Raw genomic sequence first — 19893 nt, 5'->3', positions numbered from 1 at the left:
ATCCCCCTTTCTCTCATTGATGAGAAAATTGAGTGTAAAACATGGTATTTTTCCTACTCTAAACAATGTCGCTGTATGTCTGTGAGCACACATACCGTAGCACCCTGTCCTGGAAAATGCAACCATATCTGTGTCAGCACATCATTAAAAGCATTAAAACAATAGTTGATGTATGACTCGCACCAAACGGGATCAGTTAGACTTTAATGGAACCCTGATGTGGGTCTGCTTTTTTGATGTTGGTGCAGCTGCAGGGCGACCATGCAGAGGGGTAGGTTGAGGACGTTTGCAAGACATATTGTATCCACTTTGCTCAGCAGGAATGCAAAACACTGAATTAATCAGCATCCTCGCCTTATAGCTTTTCCAAGAAGAGGCACAGAAGAGGAGTGTGTGGCGATGTGGCGGGCGGCCTTCTTGAACATCAACAAATGTGTTTGTGTGTAAGTCTAGTCTCCACTCCAGGGCGGTCGGAGGGGGGGCTTCCACGCCTCTTATGTAACATGCAGGCTTGCCTTCCGTCAGCCAATGGGAGCGCTCCCATTGCTCTTAGTGTTGTAATAAGATCCCCACAGCTCGGTGGACGAGGCGACACGGGGGGTGGTGTAGCTACTGTGCAGTGTGCCAAGAATGCCATAACCTAGCCTGTTACCATGAGGATGAAGGCCGACACCTCCCTCACTTGCAATGTGTTGGAGACATTGTTTTATACTCAAAATAATCACAGGAAATCTGTTACTGTGTCAAACTGTTGCCATTAAAAATCCTTTTTAATTCTTAACTGCCATACAAGTACAAAAAGGAAGCGAACCAATTAAAATAGAAGAATAAAGCAAAGTGACTCACCCCTTGAAGACGTCAGAACCTAGTCACCTAGTTGTGTCTTATAGGTACCGTTGGAGTTATAAGGCCCTGCATGTTACCGGTGTATGCCGAATATAAGACGACGCTTAATGTAAGGCCATAACAAAATCAAAGATTGTGAAAAAATAAATATATATATACCCTATATTGCCAAAAGTTTTTGGCCACCTCCCTTCATTCACATATGAACTTGAAGTGCCATCCCATTCCTAACCCATAGGGTTCAATATGATGTCGGTCCACCTTTTGCAGCTATTACAGCTTCAACTCTTCCGGGAAGGCTGTCCACAATGTTGCGGAGTGTGTTTATAGGAATTTTCCACTATTCATCCAAAAGCGCATTGGTGAGGTCACACACATTGATGTTGGTCGAGAAGGCCTGGCTCTCAGTCTCTGTTCTAATTCATCCCAAAGATGTTCTATTGGGTTTAGGTCAGGACTCTGTGCAGGCCAGTCAAGTTCATCCACTCCAGACTCTGTTATCCATGTCTTTATGGACCTTGCTTTGTGCACTGGTGCACAGTCATGTTGGAAGTGGAAGGGGCCCGCTCCAAACTGTTCCCACAAGGTTGGGAGCATGGAATTGTCCAAAATGTTTTGGTATCCTGGAGCATTCAAAGTTCATTTCACTGGAACTAAGGGGCCAAGCCCATCTCCTGAAAAACAACCCCACACCATAATTCCTCATCCACCAAATTTCACACTCGGCACAATGCAGTCCAAAATATACCGTTCTCCTGGCAACCTCCAAACCCAGAATATTTAGGAGCGAGGAAATTTCACGACTGGATTTGTTGCACAGGTGGCATCCTATGACAGTTCCACGCTGGAAATCACTGAGCTCCTGAGAGCGGCTCATTCTTTCACAAATTTTTGTAGAAACAGTCTCCATGCCTAAGTTCTTGATTTTGTACAGCTGTGGCCGGGCCAAGTGATTAGGACACCTGGATCTGATCATTTGGATGGGTGGCCAAATACTTTTGGCAATATAGTGTATTTCTAAGCTGTTTCATTGATCAACATTTGTTGTTTGTTACCTTTGTTAATTTGTGTGTGGTAAAACGCTTATTAGCTTGACTGTAGGAATCTCTAGACCCTGACCATAAGACAACCCAGCTTTGTATGATTTTTTTTAAGGGAAACTTTTTTTTTTTTGGGTCAATATAGTAAAATATTGATCAAATTGTATAAGCAGACTGACCTGAGACCTTTTCCCCCGGCGGGCCTCTTTGTCAAGTCACTGGTGTGTGTGAGTGACAGGAGGAAAAGCTCTGGGGATGAGTAGTTCCCTACCACCGTTTGGTTTGCCTATATAAATCTCTAGACCCTGACTATAGGACAACACCATTTTTGAGACTTCGATCCAAGGTTCTCTCATAATCGGGTCTTAAACGTAGAGTAAATTAGTGATCAAATTGCAAAATGCAGACAGACCTGGACACTTTTTCTCCAGCGGATTCTTTTTGTCGTGACCGGATCTCTCCAGATCATTTGTATATGAGAGCCACAGGAAAAAAAAACAGACTCTTTTGGGGAGACTAAAAATTAAATCTTGAAATTCCAAATGTTCAGCCTTTTTTCAAGGTAAAAACGCCATTTCATATTTAATAATACGATAACCATCAACACCGGGGTCCCACAGGGATGTGTGTTGAGCCCTTTCCTGTTCACACTCTACACCAATGACTGCCGTAGCATCTCACCCACCACAACATACTTAAAATACTCAAATGACACAGCCATTCTCGCACTCCTCTCCAACAGTCAATCCATCCTGGACTATCATAACACAGTCAAACATTTCACAGAGTCATGCACAGCCAGTTATCTGGAAATTAAAGGCCTACTGAAACCCACTACTACCGACCACGCAGTCTGATAGTTTATATATCAATGATGAAATCTTAACATTATAAAACATGCCAATACGGCCGGGTTAACTTATAAAGTGACATTTTAAATTTGCCGCTGAGGATGACGTATGCGCGTGACGTAGCCCGGCGAACACGGGTATGCCTTCCACATTGAAGCCAATATGAAAAAGCTCTGTTTTCATTTCATAATTCCACAGTATTCTGGACATCTGTGTTCGTGAATCTGTTGCAATCATGTTCATTGCATTATGGAGAAGGAAGCTGAGCAAGCAAAGAAGAAAGTTGTCGGTGCGAAATGGACGTATTTTTCGAACGTAGTCAGCAACAACAGTACACAGCCGGCGCTTCTTTGTTTACATTCCCGAAAGATGCAGTCAAGATGGAAGAACTCGGATAACAGAGACTCTAACCAGGAGGACTTTTGACTTCGATACACAGACGCCTGTAGAGAACTGGGACAACACAGACTCTTACCAGGATTACTTTGATTTGGATGACAAAGACGCAGACGTGCTACTGTGAGTATGCAGCTTTGGCTTCTAAACATTTGATCGCTTGACCGTATGTGCACAACTTTTTTTTGCGTATGTACGTAACTTTTTAAAAATATATAAGCTTTATGAACCTTGGGTTAGGTGAACGGTCTTTTGGGCTGAGTGATTGTGTGTGTTGATCAGGTGTTTGAATTGTATTGGCGTGTTCTATGGAGCTAGGAGCTAGCAGAGGAGCTAGGAGCTAGCGTAACAAACACGCAGGTGTTTTTATGCAGGATTAATTTGTGGCATATTAAATATAAGCCTGGTTGTGTTGTGGCTAATAGAGTATATATATGTCTTGTGTTTATTTACTGTTGTAGTCATTCCCAGCTGAATATCAGGTCACCCCCGGCTCTCACAGCATCTTCCCTATCTGAATAGCTTCAACTCCCCACTAGTCCTTCACTTGCACTTTATTCATCCACAAATCTTTCATCCTGGCTCAAATTAATGGGGAAATTGTCGCTTTCTCGGTCCGAATCTCTCTCACTTCATGCGGCCATCATTGTAAACAATAGGGAACTTTGCGTATATGTTCAACTGACTACGTCACGCTACTTCCGGTAGGGGCAAGCCTTTTTTTTATCAGATACCAAAAGTTGCAATCTTTATCGTCGTTGTTCTATTCTAAATCCTTTCAGCAAAAATATGGCAATATCGCGAAATGATCAAGTATGACACATAGAATAGATCTGCTATCCCCGTTTAAATAAAAAAAAATCATTTCAGTAGGCCTTTAGTGTCAATAAAACAAAAGAAATATGGTTCAACCCCCCCTCACCTCAGAACCCCATCATCATAAACACACAAACAGTTAAAACAGTTGACACTTTTAAATACCTGGGCGTAACCTTGGACAATAAACTCACCTTTGATCAGCACACCACGGACATTCAAAAAAGAAGTCAACAAAGACTGTCAGCCATCCAAAAACTTAAAGGACTATACGTTGCACCTCATCTCCTGTTATTACTTTACCAAAGCATTGTTCAACCCATCCTTCTGTACTGTTCCACATGTTTTTTCACCATGCTTTCTGTAACCAACCGGACCAAACTCACACGCATTACAAACATAGCAGCTAAAATCATCGGCCTACTCACACCCAACATTTCAGACTTAAACCACAGGTCCATCACTCGACTGGCAAAAACTCACCCACTACACCAATACATCATCCCACTACCATCAGGGCGCAGGTAAAGAACTATCAAATTCCGGACGGCCCGCCTCAGGAAAAGCCTGATCCCTGCAGCTATAGCCGCCCTTAACAGCAGGCCCGGCCGACCTGTCTGACAAGCCTGTAAATGTGTGTTGGTCATGTAGGATGTCTTTTTGTTATTTTTTGTGATGTGTAATGTCTATTGTTCAAATGTACGGCAGTGACAATGAATTTCCCCAAGGGGACCAATACATCTAAATCTAAATCTAAATTAGTGCCCAAGTTGTACTGTGCAGCCAGACTCTTGAATTCCCTTTTATATTCTGTGATTATCATGACACCTCTCCTCTTTGCCATCAAATAAGAAGTTCAGAGAAAAAGTAAAAACATGTGCAGTTAATCCTTTAGACGCTCACTGACCTGAACTCCAGGTTTATTTTTTTTCCCACCAGAAAATAACAACTGGACTTAGATATGTAGGACTTTAAAATGAAATATTGAAAAGTGTGAAAGTATTTTCCCTCCTATTGTTAATATTAAAAATAGCTACTTGTTTTTGCATTGACAAAAAAAACCCTGTTGAATTCTTAATGTTAAATGACAAAATTTAATCATCTGCAAGATGTGGATATTTGTAAAAGTTGCAAAGTGGTGCTAATCAACACAATGATTTTAGTAATAATACTGATAATACTGTATATATAATATGTAAATATTACATATTTTATATTGCTACTATGGTACCTTTTTAGTCTACGTTATACCTTTTGTTTTTGCCCTCTTTTTGTGCCCTTGTGTGCATTGTCTTTTCCATCCTTACCCTTTCCATCCTTTGTAACTGAGCTACTGTGTGGAACAATTTCCATTGTGGATCAATAAAGTTTGTCTAAGTCTATTAGTAATACTTTCTCCTCGAATCTCATATGTTCTACTCATTTACACAAAAAGATAATTCCCTCCACAATAGTGTATTAAGAGAATTGTGCGTAATTATTTTTGTTGGACTTGAGGTCATCAAATACATTTTTGCGTACTTGGTACATCTTTATAATCTTATAGGATTTTCTTGATCTCTGGTGTTAGCTATCATTTTAGCATTGAGCTTAACCTAATTTGGCCTTTCAGGTGTTTGTTACACAACGTGCTGATAATCCCATCACAGAGACGTTTTTAAACACAGATCCCGGGTCAGATTGGTGTTTCACATAATCCAGATCTAGACTGTTCTAACAACCAGGGTGTTTCTGATGCTGTATCAAATGAAATGTAGTCTGCAAGAGTACAATCCAACTGTGTAAAGATTCACAAATAGGTCAAGAGTGCACTACATGCTTATTTGCAGGCCTGTATGTTAGAGTGGCCAGACAGAAGCCATTCCTTTGTAAAAGTTTGCCAAAATGCACCTGAAAGACTGTCAGACCATGAGAAACAAAATTCTCTGGTCTAATGAGACAAAGATTGAACTCTTTGCCAGGCTTCATGTTTGGAGGGAAACCAGTCATCGCTCATCACCTACAGTGAAGCATGGTGGTGGCAGCATCATGCTGTGGGGATGTTTTTCAGCGACAGGAACTGGATAGAGGGAAAGATGCATGCAGCAATGTACAGAAACATCCTGGATAAAAACCTGCTCCAGAGAGCTCTTGAACTCAGACTGGGCCGACGGTTCATCTTTCAGCAAGAAAACGACCCTAAATACACAGCCAAGATATCAAAGAAATGGCTTCAGGACAACCCTGTAAATGTCATTGAGTGGCCCAGCCAGAGCCCAGACTTGAATCCGATTTAACATTCTGAAAATGGCTGTGAACTGACGCTTCCATCCAAAGAGGAATGGGCAAAAATTGCCCAAAAATAGGTGTGCCAAGCTTGTGGCATCGTATTCAAAAAGACTTGAGGCTGTAATTGCTGCCAAAGATGCATCAGCAAAGTATTGAGCAAAGGCTGTGAATACTTATGTAGATGTGATTTTGTAGTTTTTTTCTTCTTCAAATAAATGTCCAAAAGTTCTAAAGAAAAAGTTTTCACATTGTCATTATGAGGTGTTGTGTGTAGAATTTTGAGGAAATAAATGACTTCATTCAGTTTTGGAATATGGCTGTAACAACAAAATGTTGAATAAGTGAAGCACTGTAAGTAACGATAACACCAACAAATATTAATTAAATACATCGTAATCATTTGATTGTTTGCAATACATTTTCAGAGCGAAACTGTGGCATGTTTTGTTAGATTAGCGCCCACCTCCTTCGAAGGGCTTTTTTGGGGGGGGGGGATTTCTAAGAACGCAGCATGCAGCTTCCTGGGTATTTTGAGTTTATTTAAACTATCCATAGCCTTGAAATGTAAACACAACTCTGCTCGTATCAGTTAGTTTGTTTTTCCCACCGTACAATCGTTTCATAACACAAGTGCACGCACATGGTCAACAGGCAACAATTTCAATCACTTGTAATGTGTTGTTGTGATCACAATATGAAATAAAACAAAGTTATTTTGACTCCAAAGCCCGCCACACACCCAGACCACAAGCATAGGCATGCTTTATATGAAAGTCAACCACCAACATGGCTCAACTTTCAATTATGTTCATTACTGTCATCCTCTAGCGTTGCAACTTGGTCTGTTACATAAGATGACATAAATATTCCCAAGGAATCCAGCTGGTCCACATTTCAGCCGAAGGTGTTTACTTTTTGGGAAGCGTGAGATGGCTGCTTTTAAAACATGACAATGTGTGTTACACCTTCAAGTTTAGCACAGAATTACCCTTACAGGTGAAGATACACTGCTGCAAATATCATATACTGTACTGTTCAGTTCAGTTTCAGTTTATTTCGAACATGCATAAGATACAATAACAATGTAAAGCATCACATATTTCCAGTTGTTTCATTACAGCATGTCCGAAAAGGAGTAGGAAGAAGCAGAGCTTATTTAATCCTACCCCTTTTTATCCAATTTCTTTGTTCTGCGTTTGTAACAGAACAGTGAATACATAAATAAGTAAATAAATAAATATGCAAGAAGTAAGTAAATACATATTAGACATATAAACATATACACAATAGTTAAAGTTATAATAGATAAATAGTAAAGTAATTCAGCTGAATGAATGAGATTACCTTTATCATAATTATTCTTTTTTGTACTTTGTGAACACTTGTAGTTTGAACAGTGTTTTAAACTGGATTAGTGCGTTGTTTGATTTATTTACTTAATCCATTCCAAAATGTAATTCCACATACTGATATACTAAAGGTTTTAAGTGTTGTACGTGCTTTTAAAGGTTTTAGATAAAATGTTTCTCTAAGGTTATATTTCTCCTCTTGTTGAGAATAATTGTACTTACAATTTGTGTCTTTTTTTTTTTTTAGTTTTGAATAGAATGTTGTGTTTTCTGTCTAAAAGCAGCATCCATTAGTTTTCTTTGTGTATAAAATGTTTATTATTATATATTATTGTATTATATTATATTTTTTATACCGAAATTGCAAGCAAACCCATTAGTGCAAAGTTATGGATGCTTTCTTACGATTGCAGCGCCATCTGCTGGTTGTCTTTATAAAACAACAGGTTGTCTTTATTAAACAACAAGCAATAAAAAACGATTTTAAACAATGATGAGCACATTTTTTAAAAAGACACTTTAGAATGTATAAAAAAATAACAATCTTTAAATACGCAAGTAGGATTTTAAACAGGCGATTGAACGGGCGTCATATTTTCGTCAGGCATTTTCCAAGACTCCCACTCAAGAGGACCCCAGGAGGATGTCCATGCTTGCTGAACGTAAGGAATTTAAAATAAAAAGTATTTTCATGCAAATGTGACATTTTCCTTTTATTTAACAACGTGCATATACGTGTCTTGTGTGTTCAAGCTCCAGAAAAGTGGTCGTTTGTGGAACTATCCGTTAAACGTTACCTAATCAAAGTTCGACTCGCTAGCATCAGCGTTAGCATTGTCTGTTAGCACATGTGTTGTCATGTGAACTTGCAATAATTGTTCTGAGTTTATGAGTTGGCATCAGATAAACTTCAAACTACATTATAACATTTTTTTTTTCGTGATATAGCAATTTGGCTTTAGTAATATTGTTCAGTCCAGTTCACGTGAATTCTGAATAGAATCATCCATCCACCCATCCATTTTCTACCGCTTGTCCCCTACGGGGTTGCGGGGGAAGGCGAGGAGTACACCCTGGACAAGTCGCTATCTCATCACAGGGCCAACGCAGATAGACAGATAATCAATGTAAAAAAAACAACAAGTTAGCTTGAACTGCTATTTGGTGTCTGATTGTGTCGATTTTATTTTATCAGTAGTTAGTTTTATAATAACAGTACTTCTCTTTTTCCAGCCCGGAGGAAACAGAAGTGGTCAATTGACCCAAGGAACAGTACCTGGAGCAATGATGACTCCAGGTTTGGTCAGAAGATGTTGGAGCGAATGGGTTGGTCCAAGGGCAAGGTTTGTGTTTGTATTTATTCATGTCGTGAGTTCTGGGTTCAGTTATTTCTGGACATCCATCCATCCATTTTCTACCGCTTGTCCCTTACGCGGTCGCGGGAGGTGCTGGATTCTCAGCTGCATTCGGTACATCCTGGACAAGTCGCCACCTCATCACAGGGCCAACACACACAGACAACATTCACACTCACATTCACACACTAGGGCCGATTTGATGTTGCCAATCAACCTATACCCAGGTGCATGTCTTTGGAGGTGGGAGGGAACCCAGGCAGTCACAGGGAGAACATGCAAACTCCACACAGAAAGACCCAGAGCCCAGGTTGGAACCCAGGACCTTCGTATTGTGAGGCAAATGAAATTGGAGATGTGATTTATAAATATTATGGCCTAAGAAGTACATGATAATGTGATGAAGCTAAGTAATTATAAGGTATATGGCGCTAAAAACATCAGCTGAGCGTTTATAATGTGCAAGCAGAAAACATTAACCCTGTTAGCCATTTGTATTGCTGGGTTTTAAGGGGAGCTGCACCTTTTTTGGAATTTTATCTATCATCCACAATCTTTAGTTGTACAATAGCACCACTCTTTCCCTTTTCTGTGCATTCTAAATTGTGTATAACTTCTAGTAAAAGATGACAAACAATGCAGGTAATGGGATTCATCTATTCCATCTATAAAGCCCTCTGAAAAATATCCCAAAACTGGGAACAATGTCTCATTTAGATGCTGTGACTTGCATATTAATCCAGCTATAGCGACATTATTGTAAGCGCTTACGGTGCTGAACAACTTTTCTCACACTGCTTCTCCAACCACTCATTTGTAGCCAGCCACTAGTTAGCTTGAGCTGCTAATAACATTGGTTGCGACCTGCCTAGAAGGAGCTTCAGCTGCTGCTGTATTGCCTTTACGTTAGCAAAAGTTTTTCCCCCCTACCTCAGGTGGGGACTCGGCGGGGCGGTTGCTGGTTGTTCCATCTCCATCGTTGGGGTCCCTGCGGGTGGGGTGGGTGGTTCCCGTGGCCCCGTGCTGGGTGGTCCTGTGGCGGCCGACTTGGGTGGGGTGGCCGGGGGCTGGCCTCGCCGCGCTCTCCGGGGTTGGGGGGTGGGCTCGTGGGGGCCCAGTTGCCGGTGGGGCGGGGGCGGTCTTCCCGTCCGGTTGCGGGGGGTGTCGGGGCCCCTCAGGCGGGGCGTCCCGCCTTTCTGCCTGTGTGGGGTGTGGTCTCTCGCTGGCTTGGGGTCTGGCTGTCCCCAGCTTTTCTCGTGCCTTGTCCTCTGCTGGGTGCATCTGTCTGCTGCCTGCTGCTGGCCCTTGTGGGTGGCACGGTGGGCCGGGCTCTGGGGTTCCTGTCGCTGTCCGGCTTGGCTGCGTGGGGGCGGTGGTCCCTGGTTCCCTGGGCACCACACCTACTGTTTGTGGGATGGGCTCTCGGGGAGACTGGGGCAGTTCTCTGGCTCCCGCACACACTGGGAGTCAAATGTATTGTACATACAAATTCACATATACTCACATACATACATACACACATACAAAGGTACCTACGCTCCCACATACATATACAAATACAGTACATATTTACACACTCAAAGTTCGTACATCCACACGCACATTCATTATACAAACATACACATACTGTACATATACATTCACTGTACAAACATACATATACACTTACTGTACATATACACTCACTGTACAAACACATATACACATACTGTACATATACATTCACTGTACAAACACACATACTGTATACACATACTGTACATATACATTCACTGTACAAACACACATACTGTATACACATACTGTACATATACATTCACTGTACAAACACACACATACACATACTGTACATATACATTCACTGTACAAACATACACATACTGTACATATACATTCACGGTACAAACACACGTATACACATACTGTACACATACAAGTACATACACTCATGCACATAATCACGTTTCATCAAACATATATTAATGTTGTTGTCCTAGGGTAAACTGGGTATAACACATGGCACACTGACAAAGATTAACCTATTGTTACTATAACAATCTACAAGGTTAATGTAGGTTGCTTCTCTTTCTTCCCCTCCATTTTTCTGCATTCTTTCATATCTCAAGTTATCATTACGTATATGTATTGTTGCATTTGAACAACTGTATTGTTGATAATAAAGGTAAAGTATTGGTATTGTTCATTATCAATAGCGCTAATTCTATTGGTATTCGTATTGCTCAATTTTTAGTGTAATAATGCTCATTGTCATTTCTGTATTATTTTTTATTTTTTCGCTAACTGCTTATTTGCTATTACTTTTACCATCATATTTGTACATGTCGTATTTGCTGATGTTGCTCTATTGTTGTTGTGTTTGCTGTTGTTGTTTTTGTCTCTCTGTCTAATCCCCCTCTTGTCCCCACAATTTCCCCCTCTGTCCTCCTTTTTTTCTCTTTCTATCCCCTCCTGCTCCGGCCCGGCTGCACCAAATGATAATATAAATACATTTAATAAAGTCAAATACAAATAAGGCAACAAGAGAAGTATCCTACACTTCTCTTTTGTAAAGTAAATCTGAACAGCCGATATAGGCATCTACATCTACTATATGATTTGCCTGAGAAGCTGGACAGGACAAAAAAAAAGAAAAGGTGATAGAAGACTGGATGGAATTGGAGTCACAGCCTTTAGCCGAGTCATCAGGCTACCATGACAACCACGCTTCCGTGTCCTGTGACGCCATTTCCTTCTGAAGCGCCGGCTAGGGCCACTGGGTCCTCCCCATTTATCAGGCCGAGATGATCACGTTGCTATTTACATGTTTGCTGTATGTTGCATATTTTATGCCTCATTATTAAACAAAATGCAAATATTATGGACTTAAAAAGAATGAAACTTTTTTCCGGAACTATTTGCTGGGAGGAAAGGAGCATGAATCAGCGAGTTTTTCCCACATATATAAAGACATACAGTGCTACAAATCTACTTTAAAGACACAATGAGTAATACATATATGGCTGTACTACTCTTTGCAGGGCCTTGGCAGAATGGAACAAGGAGCCACTGACCACATCAAGGTGAAACCTAAAAACGACCACAATGGTGTTGGAAGCAAAGAAAGCCATGAGGTGAGCTTATTAAGTATTTAGGACATTTGTTGAGGTTACTGCTGGTATATTTTTGCATGCAAACTTGTAAAGTATGTCAACTCTGCATTTTCTGTACATTTCTGTACATATGTGTATACTTTTTATTTTTTGTAATAATAACTGGTAGCGTATGTCCCAGTTAATTGTACCATATTAATTCCATGCCTACATTTACAAGTGATTCCTTTCTGTTGTGTGCTTAGGATAACTGGATCACCCACCAAGATGATTTCAATGACCTTCTTGCTCAGCTAAACAACTGCCATGGCCAAAAAAACACTGGTAATGATAAAAATATATATTTTGAACTTCTTCCAAGTTGTTTTTGTGCTCGTTTACATCATTGAACTTTTTCTGTGTTGACGCTACTTTTGAGGGACAGTAGAGGGTGCTGCAGGGCATGAGATGCACATTGTTATAAGGGAGTGGAGAATGGACACAGTACTGTGTGTTACTGATGTAACTTTGATTGTCTGTGTGTATATATTACATATATATTTTGCTAATTGCAGAACCTCTGCCGAAAGAACAGAACAGCTTTAGCTTGGAAGACAAGTCGAAGACCTCCAAAAAACGAGTTCATTATATGAAATTTGCAAAAGGTGAGTGTCACAACCAAGAGTCCTTTCTTGATATTGACAATCGACAAATGCCTTTTAAATTTTTTTTACATATAACAACTTATCCCTCATTCTCAGTAATTACCTTGAACAAATTTACTACTTGCATTCCAAAACGTTATCATGTCTTCTACTTAAGTGATTTATTAAAAAAAAAAAAGAAGAAAAAAAAAAAAGGATTTTGGCTACATGTCACTATTTTCTTTATTAACTTTGATGCCATCCAACCCAGACGCCCTCCCTTACCCCTCACTGAGTCCACTTCGCATGGCTCACAGCTCTAGACGCTGATCAGAGATCTGTCAACCTCCCTAAGGTCATTTGGCGCTGGTCACTGCTAGGGGAGGTTATTCATGATGATGTAACCTTTAACTTTCATTACTCCTTTACATATCAGGAAGTCTTGCTGGGTGATAGGCACAAGGAGGAACTTGGTGTTTAAGGATGACTGGAGAGCAAAATGAGTAAGCACTAGGTCATACTTTAAGGGTGAGATGCTTCTAGTTGGGAGATTAAAGGGCTAACAGACAGTTTTGTAGCTGTAACAGCTTGGACAGGAACCACTAACTTGTTACTTTATAACATTTTCAAATAACCTGCCAATCGTAGGTCTTTGCCGATAACACATTTTGATGGACAATACATTGTCCGTGTTGATGGGCTCATATTGCTCATTCGGTTTGAAGCCGAAAAATTCCCACAATGAGACATTTGGATTCGAAAACTTTTTTTTTTCCCTTCTGATTTTTTGTTGCCCTGCAAAGCTTCTCACTAGCAAGTCGTGACTAGTGAGGCTCAGTCGGTAGCAGTCCCGCCTCCACTCACATAACAACAGTTGTGAATGACTCACAGGGGTTTACACTGTTCAACCAATTCTGCTATTGAACGAACCCACGCAGGTGTTGAGAACAATGCACAGAGTGAAACCTCTTGTATACTAGTTGAAATTTAGACTACGTTTACACTGCAGGCCAAAGTGGCCCAAATCTAATTTTTTTTTAGATCTGACTTTTTCCAGCTGACTGTTTATACTGCAAGTAAAATGGGATTTTTTTAAATCAGACTCCAGTTTAAACGCGCACAGGCCCTGATGTGGCCTCGACGTCCCTTACATGCGAACTTCAATAAAGTGAAAACAAAGGAAGTTAACCGGGAGGAAGTCGCTGCTACTATAAAATAAAAGTCACAACACCTTAAAAATTAGTGGGGTTTTTTACGTGAAAATAAATGATAGTAAAATAATGTATGAATGGATGTATATAGTGTAATATATTTGGGAGGGTTGTAATTTTTTAAATTTTTGTTAATTTGTGGAGACACCAATATCAGCATGGATCTACGGGAGACTTATTTGTCAACTCACATGTAAGAAAATGCGCCGCAGTGTCAATTCCGGTCTTTCAACAATCGCTATTTCTTCGTGGGTTCGATCCCCGGGCTTTTTGGTGTTTCTGTGTGGAGTTTGCATGTTCTCCCCCTGACTGTGTGGTTTCCCTCCAGGTACTCCAGCTTATTCCCACCTCCAAAGACATACACCTGGGAATAGGTTGATTGGCAACACTAAATTGGCCCTAGTGTGTGAATGTGAGTGTGAATATTGTCTGTCTATGTTGGCCCTGCGATGAGGTGGCGACTTGTCCCGAGTGCAGCTGGGATAGGCTCCAGCACCCCCGCGACTCCGAGGGAAAAGCGGTAGAAAATGGATGGATGGACATATAGCCCATTAATTGCGCGCAACTGTCAAGTGATGCACAGAAATTTTTGGTCGTCTTAAATAGAAACCGAAACCGGATGTGGCGATGAAATATCCATTTTCGCTGGTGACTGCGTCTTTCCGGCACACACGAATGATGTAGCTCGCCCAAAGCTGACAAAAAAGTCACATTGAGGTTGCGTTGCATTGAAGTCAAATGTTAAAAGATCAGATTCTAATCGGATTCAGGACTATCTCTTGATGTGGCCTGAATCTGATGCCAAAATATCAGATTTGAAGCACTTTGGAGCATTTAGACTGGCAAAAAAAATCAGATCTGTGTCACTTGAGGGCAAAAAAAATCAGATTTGGTGTGCTCTTTTTTTGAGGAATTTTGTCTATCGTTCACTATTATTACGTAAGACAAGATGTATTTTTTCTAAATGCATTCTAACTCGTAAATAATTGCGAGCAAAAGTCAGCTTAGAGTGCGTCCTATGCAAGGTCTTCTATTCCGCTCATAAAGCCTTCGAAATAACCATCCCAAAACCGCCAACAATACTCCATTTACATTTTGTGACTTGAATATTAACCAACTATTTGGAGAGGTGGGAATCTTTGGCCACCTTACAATTCGATTACGATTCAGGAGCTACGATTCGATTCAAAATCGATTATTGATGCATCTTTATATATACTGAAGCAGTTTTTTCTTTTCTTTCTTTTCCTTTCACTAAATAAGCATTCATCACATGCAAATAATCATTAACTTAGAATTCAATGGCAGCAACAGATTGCAAAAAAGTTGGCACAGAGGCATTTTTACCGCTGTGTTACTTCGCCTTTCCTTTTAACAACACTCAGTAAACGTTTGGGAACTGAGGGGACCAATTTTAGAAGCTTTTCAGGTGGAATTCTTTCCCATTCTTGCTTGATGTACAGCTTAAGTTGTTCAAAAGTCTGGAGTCTCCGTTGTCAGATTTTACGCTTCATAATGTGCCACACATTTTCAATGGGAGACAGGTCTGGACTACAGGCAGGCCAGTCTAGTACCCGCACTCTTTTACTACGACGCCATGCTGTTGTAACACGTGCAGAATGTGGCTTGGCATTGTCTTGCTGAAATAAGCAGGGCGTTCATGATATGTTGCTCTAAAACCTGTATGTACCTTTCAGCATTAATGGTGCCTTCACAGATGTGTAAGCTACCCATGCCTTGGGCACTAATACACCCCCATACCATCACAGATGCTGGCTTTTGAACTTTGCGCCTATAACAGTCCGGATGGTTCTTTTCCTGTTTGGTCCGGAGGACACGACATTCACAGTTTCCAAAAACAATTTGAAATTAAGATTAAAGTACCAATGATTGTCACACACACACTAGATGTGGTGAAATTTGTCCTCTGCATTTGACCCATCCCCTTGGGGAGCAGTGGGCAGCAGCGGCGCCGCGCCCGGGAATGTGGACTCGTCAGACCACAGAACACTTTGCATCAGTCCATCTTAGATGAACTCGGGCCCAGCGAAGTCGGCTGAGTTTCTGGGTATTGTTGATAAATGGCTTTCGCTTTGCATAGTAGAGTTTTTAACGTGTACTTACAGATGTAGTGACGAACTGTAGTTACTAACAGTGGATTTTTGAAGTGTTCCTGAGCCTATGTAGTGATATCCTTTACACACTGATGTCGTTTTTTTATGCAGTACCACCTGAGTGATCGAAGGTCACGTGCATTGCCGCTTACGTGCAGTGATTTCTCCAGATTCTCTGAAACTTTTGATGATATTACGGACAGTAGATGGTTAAATCCGTAAATTCCTTGCAATAGCTCTTTGAAAAATGTTGTTCTTAAACTGTTCGACAATTTGCTCACGCATTTTGTTCACAAAGTGGTGACCTTTGCCCCATGTTGAGAATGACTGAGCATTTCATGGAAGCTGCTTTTATACCCAATTGTGGCACCCTCCTGTTCCCAATTAGCCTGTTCACCTGTGGGATGTTCCAAATAAGTGTCTGATGGGCATTCCTCAACTGTCTCAGTCTTTTTTGCCACTTGTGCCAGCTTTTTTGAAACATGTTGCAGGAATTTAATTCCAAATGACCTAATATTTGCAAAAAATAACAAAGTTTACCAGTTTGAACGTTAAGTATCTTGTCTTTGCAGTGTATTCAATTGAATATAGTTTGAAAAGGATTTGAAAATCAATGTATTCGGATTTTATTTACGATTTACGCTATGTGCCAACTTCACAGGTTTTGGGTTTATTTTTTTGTAAATGACAAGCTTTGGGCAGCGTGCTTGAACACAGTGGCCATTCTCTCCCTGAGCTTGGAGATTTACTCCAGAGTAGAGGGTGAGAGGGAAACAGTATCTCGATTACTCCCTATGTTTTGCACATATGAAAAAAGAAAGAAAAAGCAAAATCATTTTAAATGCTTGCTTTACTACGCTCCCATTAGGTATGCTGATAACTCACATGCTGTCATCAATGACAACAGTCTCATCTTTTTATTAAAAGTTGCATTAAACCAAAGAAAAAAATATTTTTAGATAAATGTTGCTGGTTATTTTTGTTGGCAGAAAAATAAAGCGAGTCTTCCGCTTATTGACCTTTTGTTAAAGTAATTAATCAGTGATCACTTTGTTCGGTAAACATCTGGAAGATCTCTACGTCATTCAGCAGCTACTTCCCGCTTCCTGTTTGGGGCATCTGGCTTGTCCATTTATGTGGACATAGCAGATGACCCCATCAGATTAAAGCTTATCAGGATGTTTGCTACCTGTGCTGGGTCAACTCCAGATGGTGAAGTATGGCTGTCAGACTAACTAGCTAAAATGTTATTCCAGCTTAGTTTTTAACACTGCATACAATTTTGGAGCCCTTAAAATAGCCCCTTGATAAGTGACCCTAACAGTACCTTTCTCATGCGTTTTGACCAGTGATTAATGTGTATGTTCCGTCGAACATTTGTGATGACTGTTTCATTGTCTTTGCCCCGGGACATACTTGTACCCCAGCCCATCATCAGCCGATATTCTGTGATGGTCCCCTGAGACTATTTCGGTGAAATGCATTCCACTTCTCTTCACCAGCTGTTTGGGCCCTCCAAAAAAGAAGGAAGCACCTGACTTTTTGGCACCTGTCAAAGATTTTGGTCTACTGTGGAAGAGGAAAGGAAAGACGCCTAATGGGAAATTTAGGAAGGCTGTGTTCACAAGAAGACCAGCCTCCAGACCTATCTTTGCAGATGAAGCTTTTTACGCAACCAAAGTGACGCTTGCTTCTCTTATTTATCTTAATAATTGATTTGGACATTTGACTGCTTAATAGCAGGTGGCTGATAGGTGTCTCTCGTACAAATTGATTACTTTCTAACTGCCGGGAATATATTTGATTTCCCTGCACAGCACATAACATTTAGTATCATTTTTTAAAATTATATTATTAACCTGTCCAGTGTAGCTACATGGGCAAATAATATTGTCGAGTTATGTACCCGTATCTGCTCTACAGATTGACTTTATGAAAGAGAAGTGTGGGATACTTCTCTTGTTGCATGATTTACATTTAACTTTATTAAGTGTTTATATATATTTAGTGTTTGATGCAACTGGACCGGAGCAGGAGAAAATTAAGGCAGAGGGGATAATTGTGTCGACGAGAAACAAGACAGATGGCGACAACAACAAAAAATTAACTACATCAGCAGATACACTAAATATGAATATACCAGTATTAATTAAATAAAAAGAGATTAGTAACACTGTATCACATGCCCTTTAAAAGGACACTGCACTTCTTGGTGAATATTGTCTATTATTCACAATCCTATGTAAGACGAGCACACACATATATTTCTTTTTTTAAAATTAATTCTAACTATTTTGGTCGTTTTAAGCATTGTTTTCAAAATCGCATCAAAACATTTGCTATTTCCTACAACTACTACTACCTCTAATCATGGTAGTTTTAATGAGATCAATGATGACTACTTTGGGACGAATGATAATCAAAATATTGTATTTTTGAGCCTGCATATAAGGAGGATGAGCTACAAGTTTTAGAAGCTGAGTGAGAAGCAGATCCACCAAGTAGCACTATTGCTAAGTGCTAAACAAGAAATACAAACTACGAACATATTAAAACAATCACTTAACATGCAATGTCTGTTCTCATTGGGATGCTGCCGACTGATGGGATGTTTACATCTTCCCGTTTAAATGAAAAATAAACCATAATCCTCACGCAGATCAAAAGAAAAAAGTTGGGCGCAAACAAATGTCTTTTAGTGTCTTTCTCGACTTCTCTGGGTCCAATTCAATGTCAGCGTTCAACAACTTCTTGACTTATGGCCTCGCACCTTCTACTATACAAGTGAGAGGCATTTTTCATCATCTAGAATTAACTTTTATTTGAATAATGTAGTCTTGCAATGGATCTGGTTGTCTTTTTAGTAATACTTATATTTATTAGCCCCATTATGTACTACTGCCATAATCTACACAAATATTGAAATTGGCCACAACAAATTTGTTTTGAGAAAAAAAAACTTGCACAAATATTTCTAAATAACAAACCAAAGTTATACTTGTTATTTTTCCTACATCATCCTACCTAAAGGCCTTTATGTAAATGCTTGCACGCATGTGCATTCAAACACACACACAAGACATTTTGCTGCCAAAAGACATGTTTCTCGCTGGTCTAAATGCTAGGTTTGCTTTCTGAGTGACTTGCGATGACTAGCTTAGCCAGCGATTATTATGTTAACTTTGGGAAATACCGGTACCTGAACGTGTGTCCTTAAATTTGTGTTGGATGTCAACAGGAACTTTTTTGTGGGTGCACAATAAACATCGAAATGTGTACTTACTCAGTGAGGTCTCGATGGGTGGCATGAACTTGATTAGGTATGGCTATGGTGATTTACATGATAAAGACACCTCTGCCGTCTCCTCTGCCATTGTCTCCAACTTTGCGCTGCCAACTTCCATCCTAACACCACTAGACAATTCACGGGCATTTTTTTGGACACTTTCACTGATGGAAAAGATAGGTCAGTGACATAATATGGCAGAAATGCATTCAAGGTTTAGAAATGCCTGGGAAAAAGTTATCTGTAGACTCTAACGCGCTACTTAGCCACAAAGTAGTTTCAGCACTAAAAATCTATTTGATGTAGAAAACAGCGACATAAGACCACGCTACCAAGCTTGCTTCCTTTGTAAGTATGCAGGGTGCTTTCTTCTAATGCGCTGCATCATCGATGTAGTACTACCGTATAGTGACATAGCAGCTGTGTTTGACCATACACACATTTTCCAGCTTGAAATGATTGTAATACTTTCGACGGCTTCTCTCGTTTTATTTGGGTCCTTTTCTCTCTTTCTTTCTCGTCTTTTTTGAGCCATCTCTATCTTTCTGCAAGTTTTCTGCTACACGCTCACACCACCACTCTCGTGTGCGGTTTATCGGAGCAGTCTTATGAAAACAATTTATGTATT

At 40.2% G+C, this 19893-nt stretch overlaps 1 protein-coding gene across 1 annotated transcript in view; it reads left to right on the top strand.

The window, feature by feature from the left end:
* The first annotated feature begins 8144 nt into the window (after positions 1 to 8144).
* Positions 8145 to 19893, top strand: part of pinx1 (PIN2 (TERF1) interacting telomerase inhibitor 1) — a 57655-nt gene continuing 45906 nt past the window's right edge. Inside the window, exons 1-5 of the mRNA XM_062044664.1 lie at positions 8145 to 8228; positions 8800 to 8909; positions 11960 to 12052; positions 12277 to 12355; positions 12586 to 12675. Of these exons, the coding sequence (XP_061900648.1) occupies positions 8210 to 8228; positions 8800 to 8909; positions 11960 to 12052; positions 12277 to 12355; positions 12586 to 12675 (391 nt within the window). The 5' untranslated portion in view covers positions 8145 to 8209. The remainder of the gene's footprint in view (positions 8229 to 8799; positions 8910 to 11959; positions 12053 to 12276; positions 12356 to 12585; positions 12676 to 19893) is intronic.

This window comes from Entelurus aequoreus, linkage group LG04 (assembly GCF_033978785.1).
Source record: "Entelurus aequoreus isolate RoL-2023_Sb linkage group LG04, RoL_Eaeq_v1.1, whole genome shotgun sequence".
NCBI lineage: Eukaryota > Metazoa > Chordata > Actinopteri > Syngnathiformes > Syngnathidae > Entelurus > Entelurus aequoreus.
Note: the sequence above shows the minus strand (reverse complement) of the source record. Positions and strands in the feature narration are given on the sequence as shown.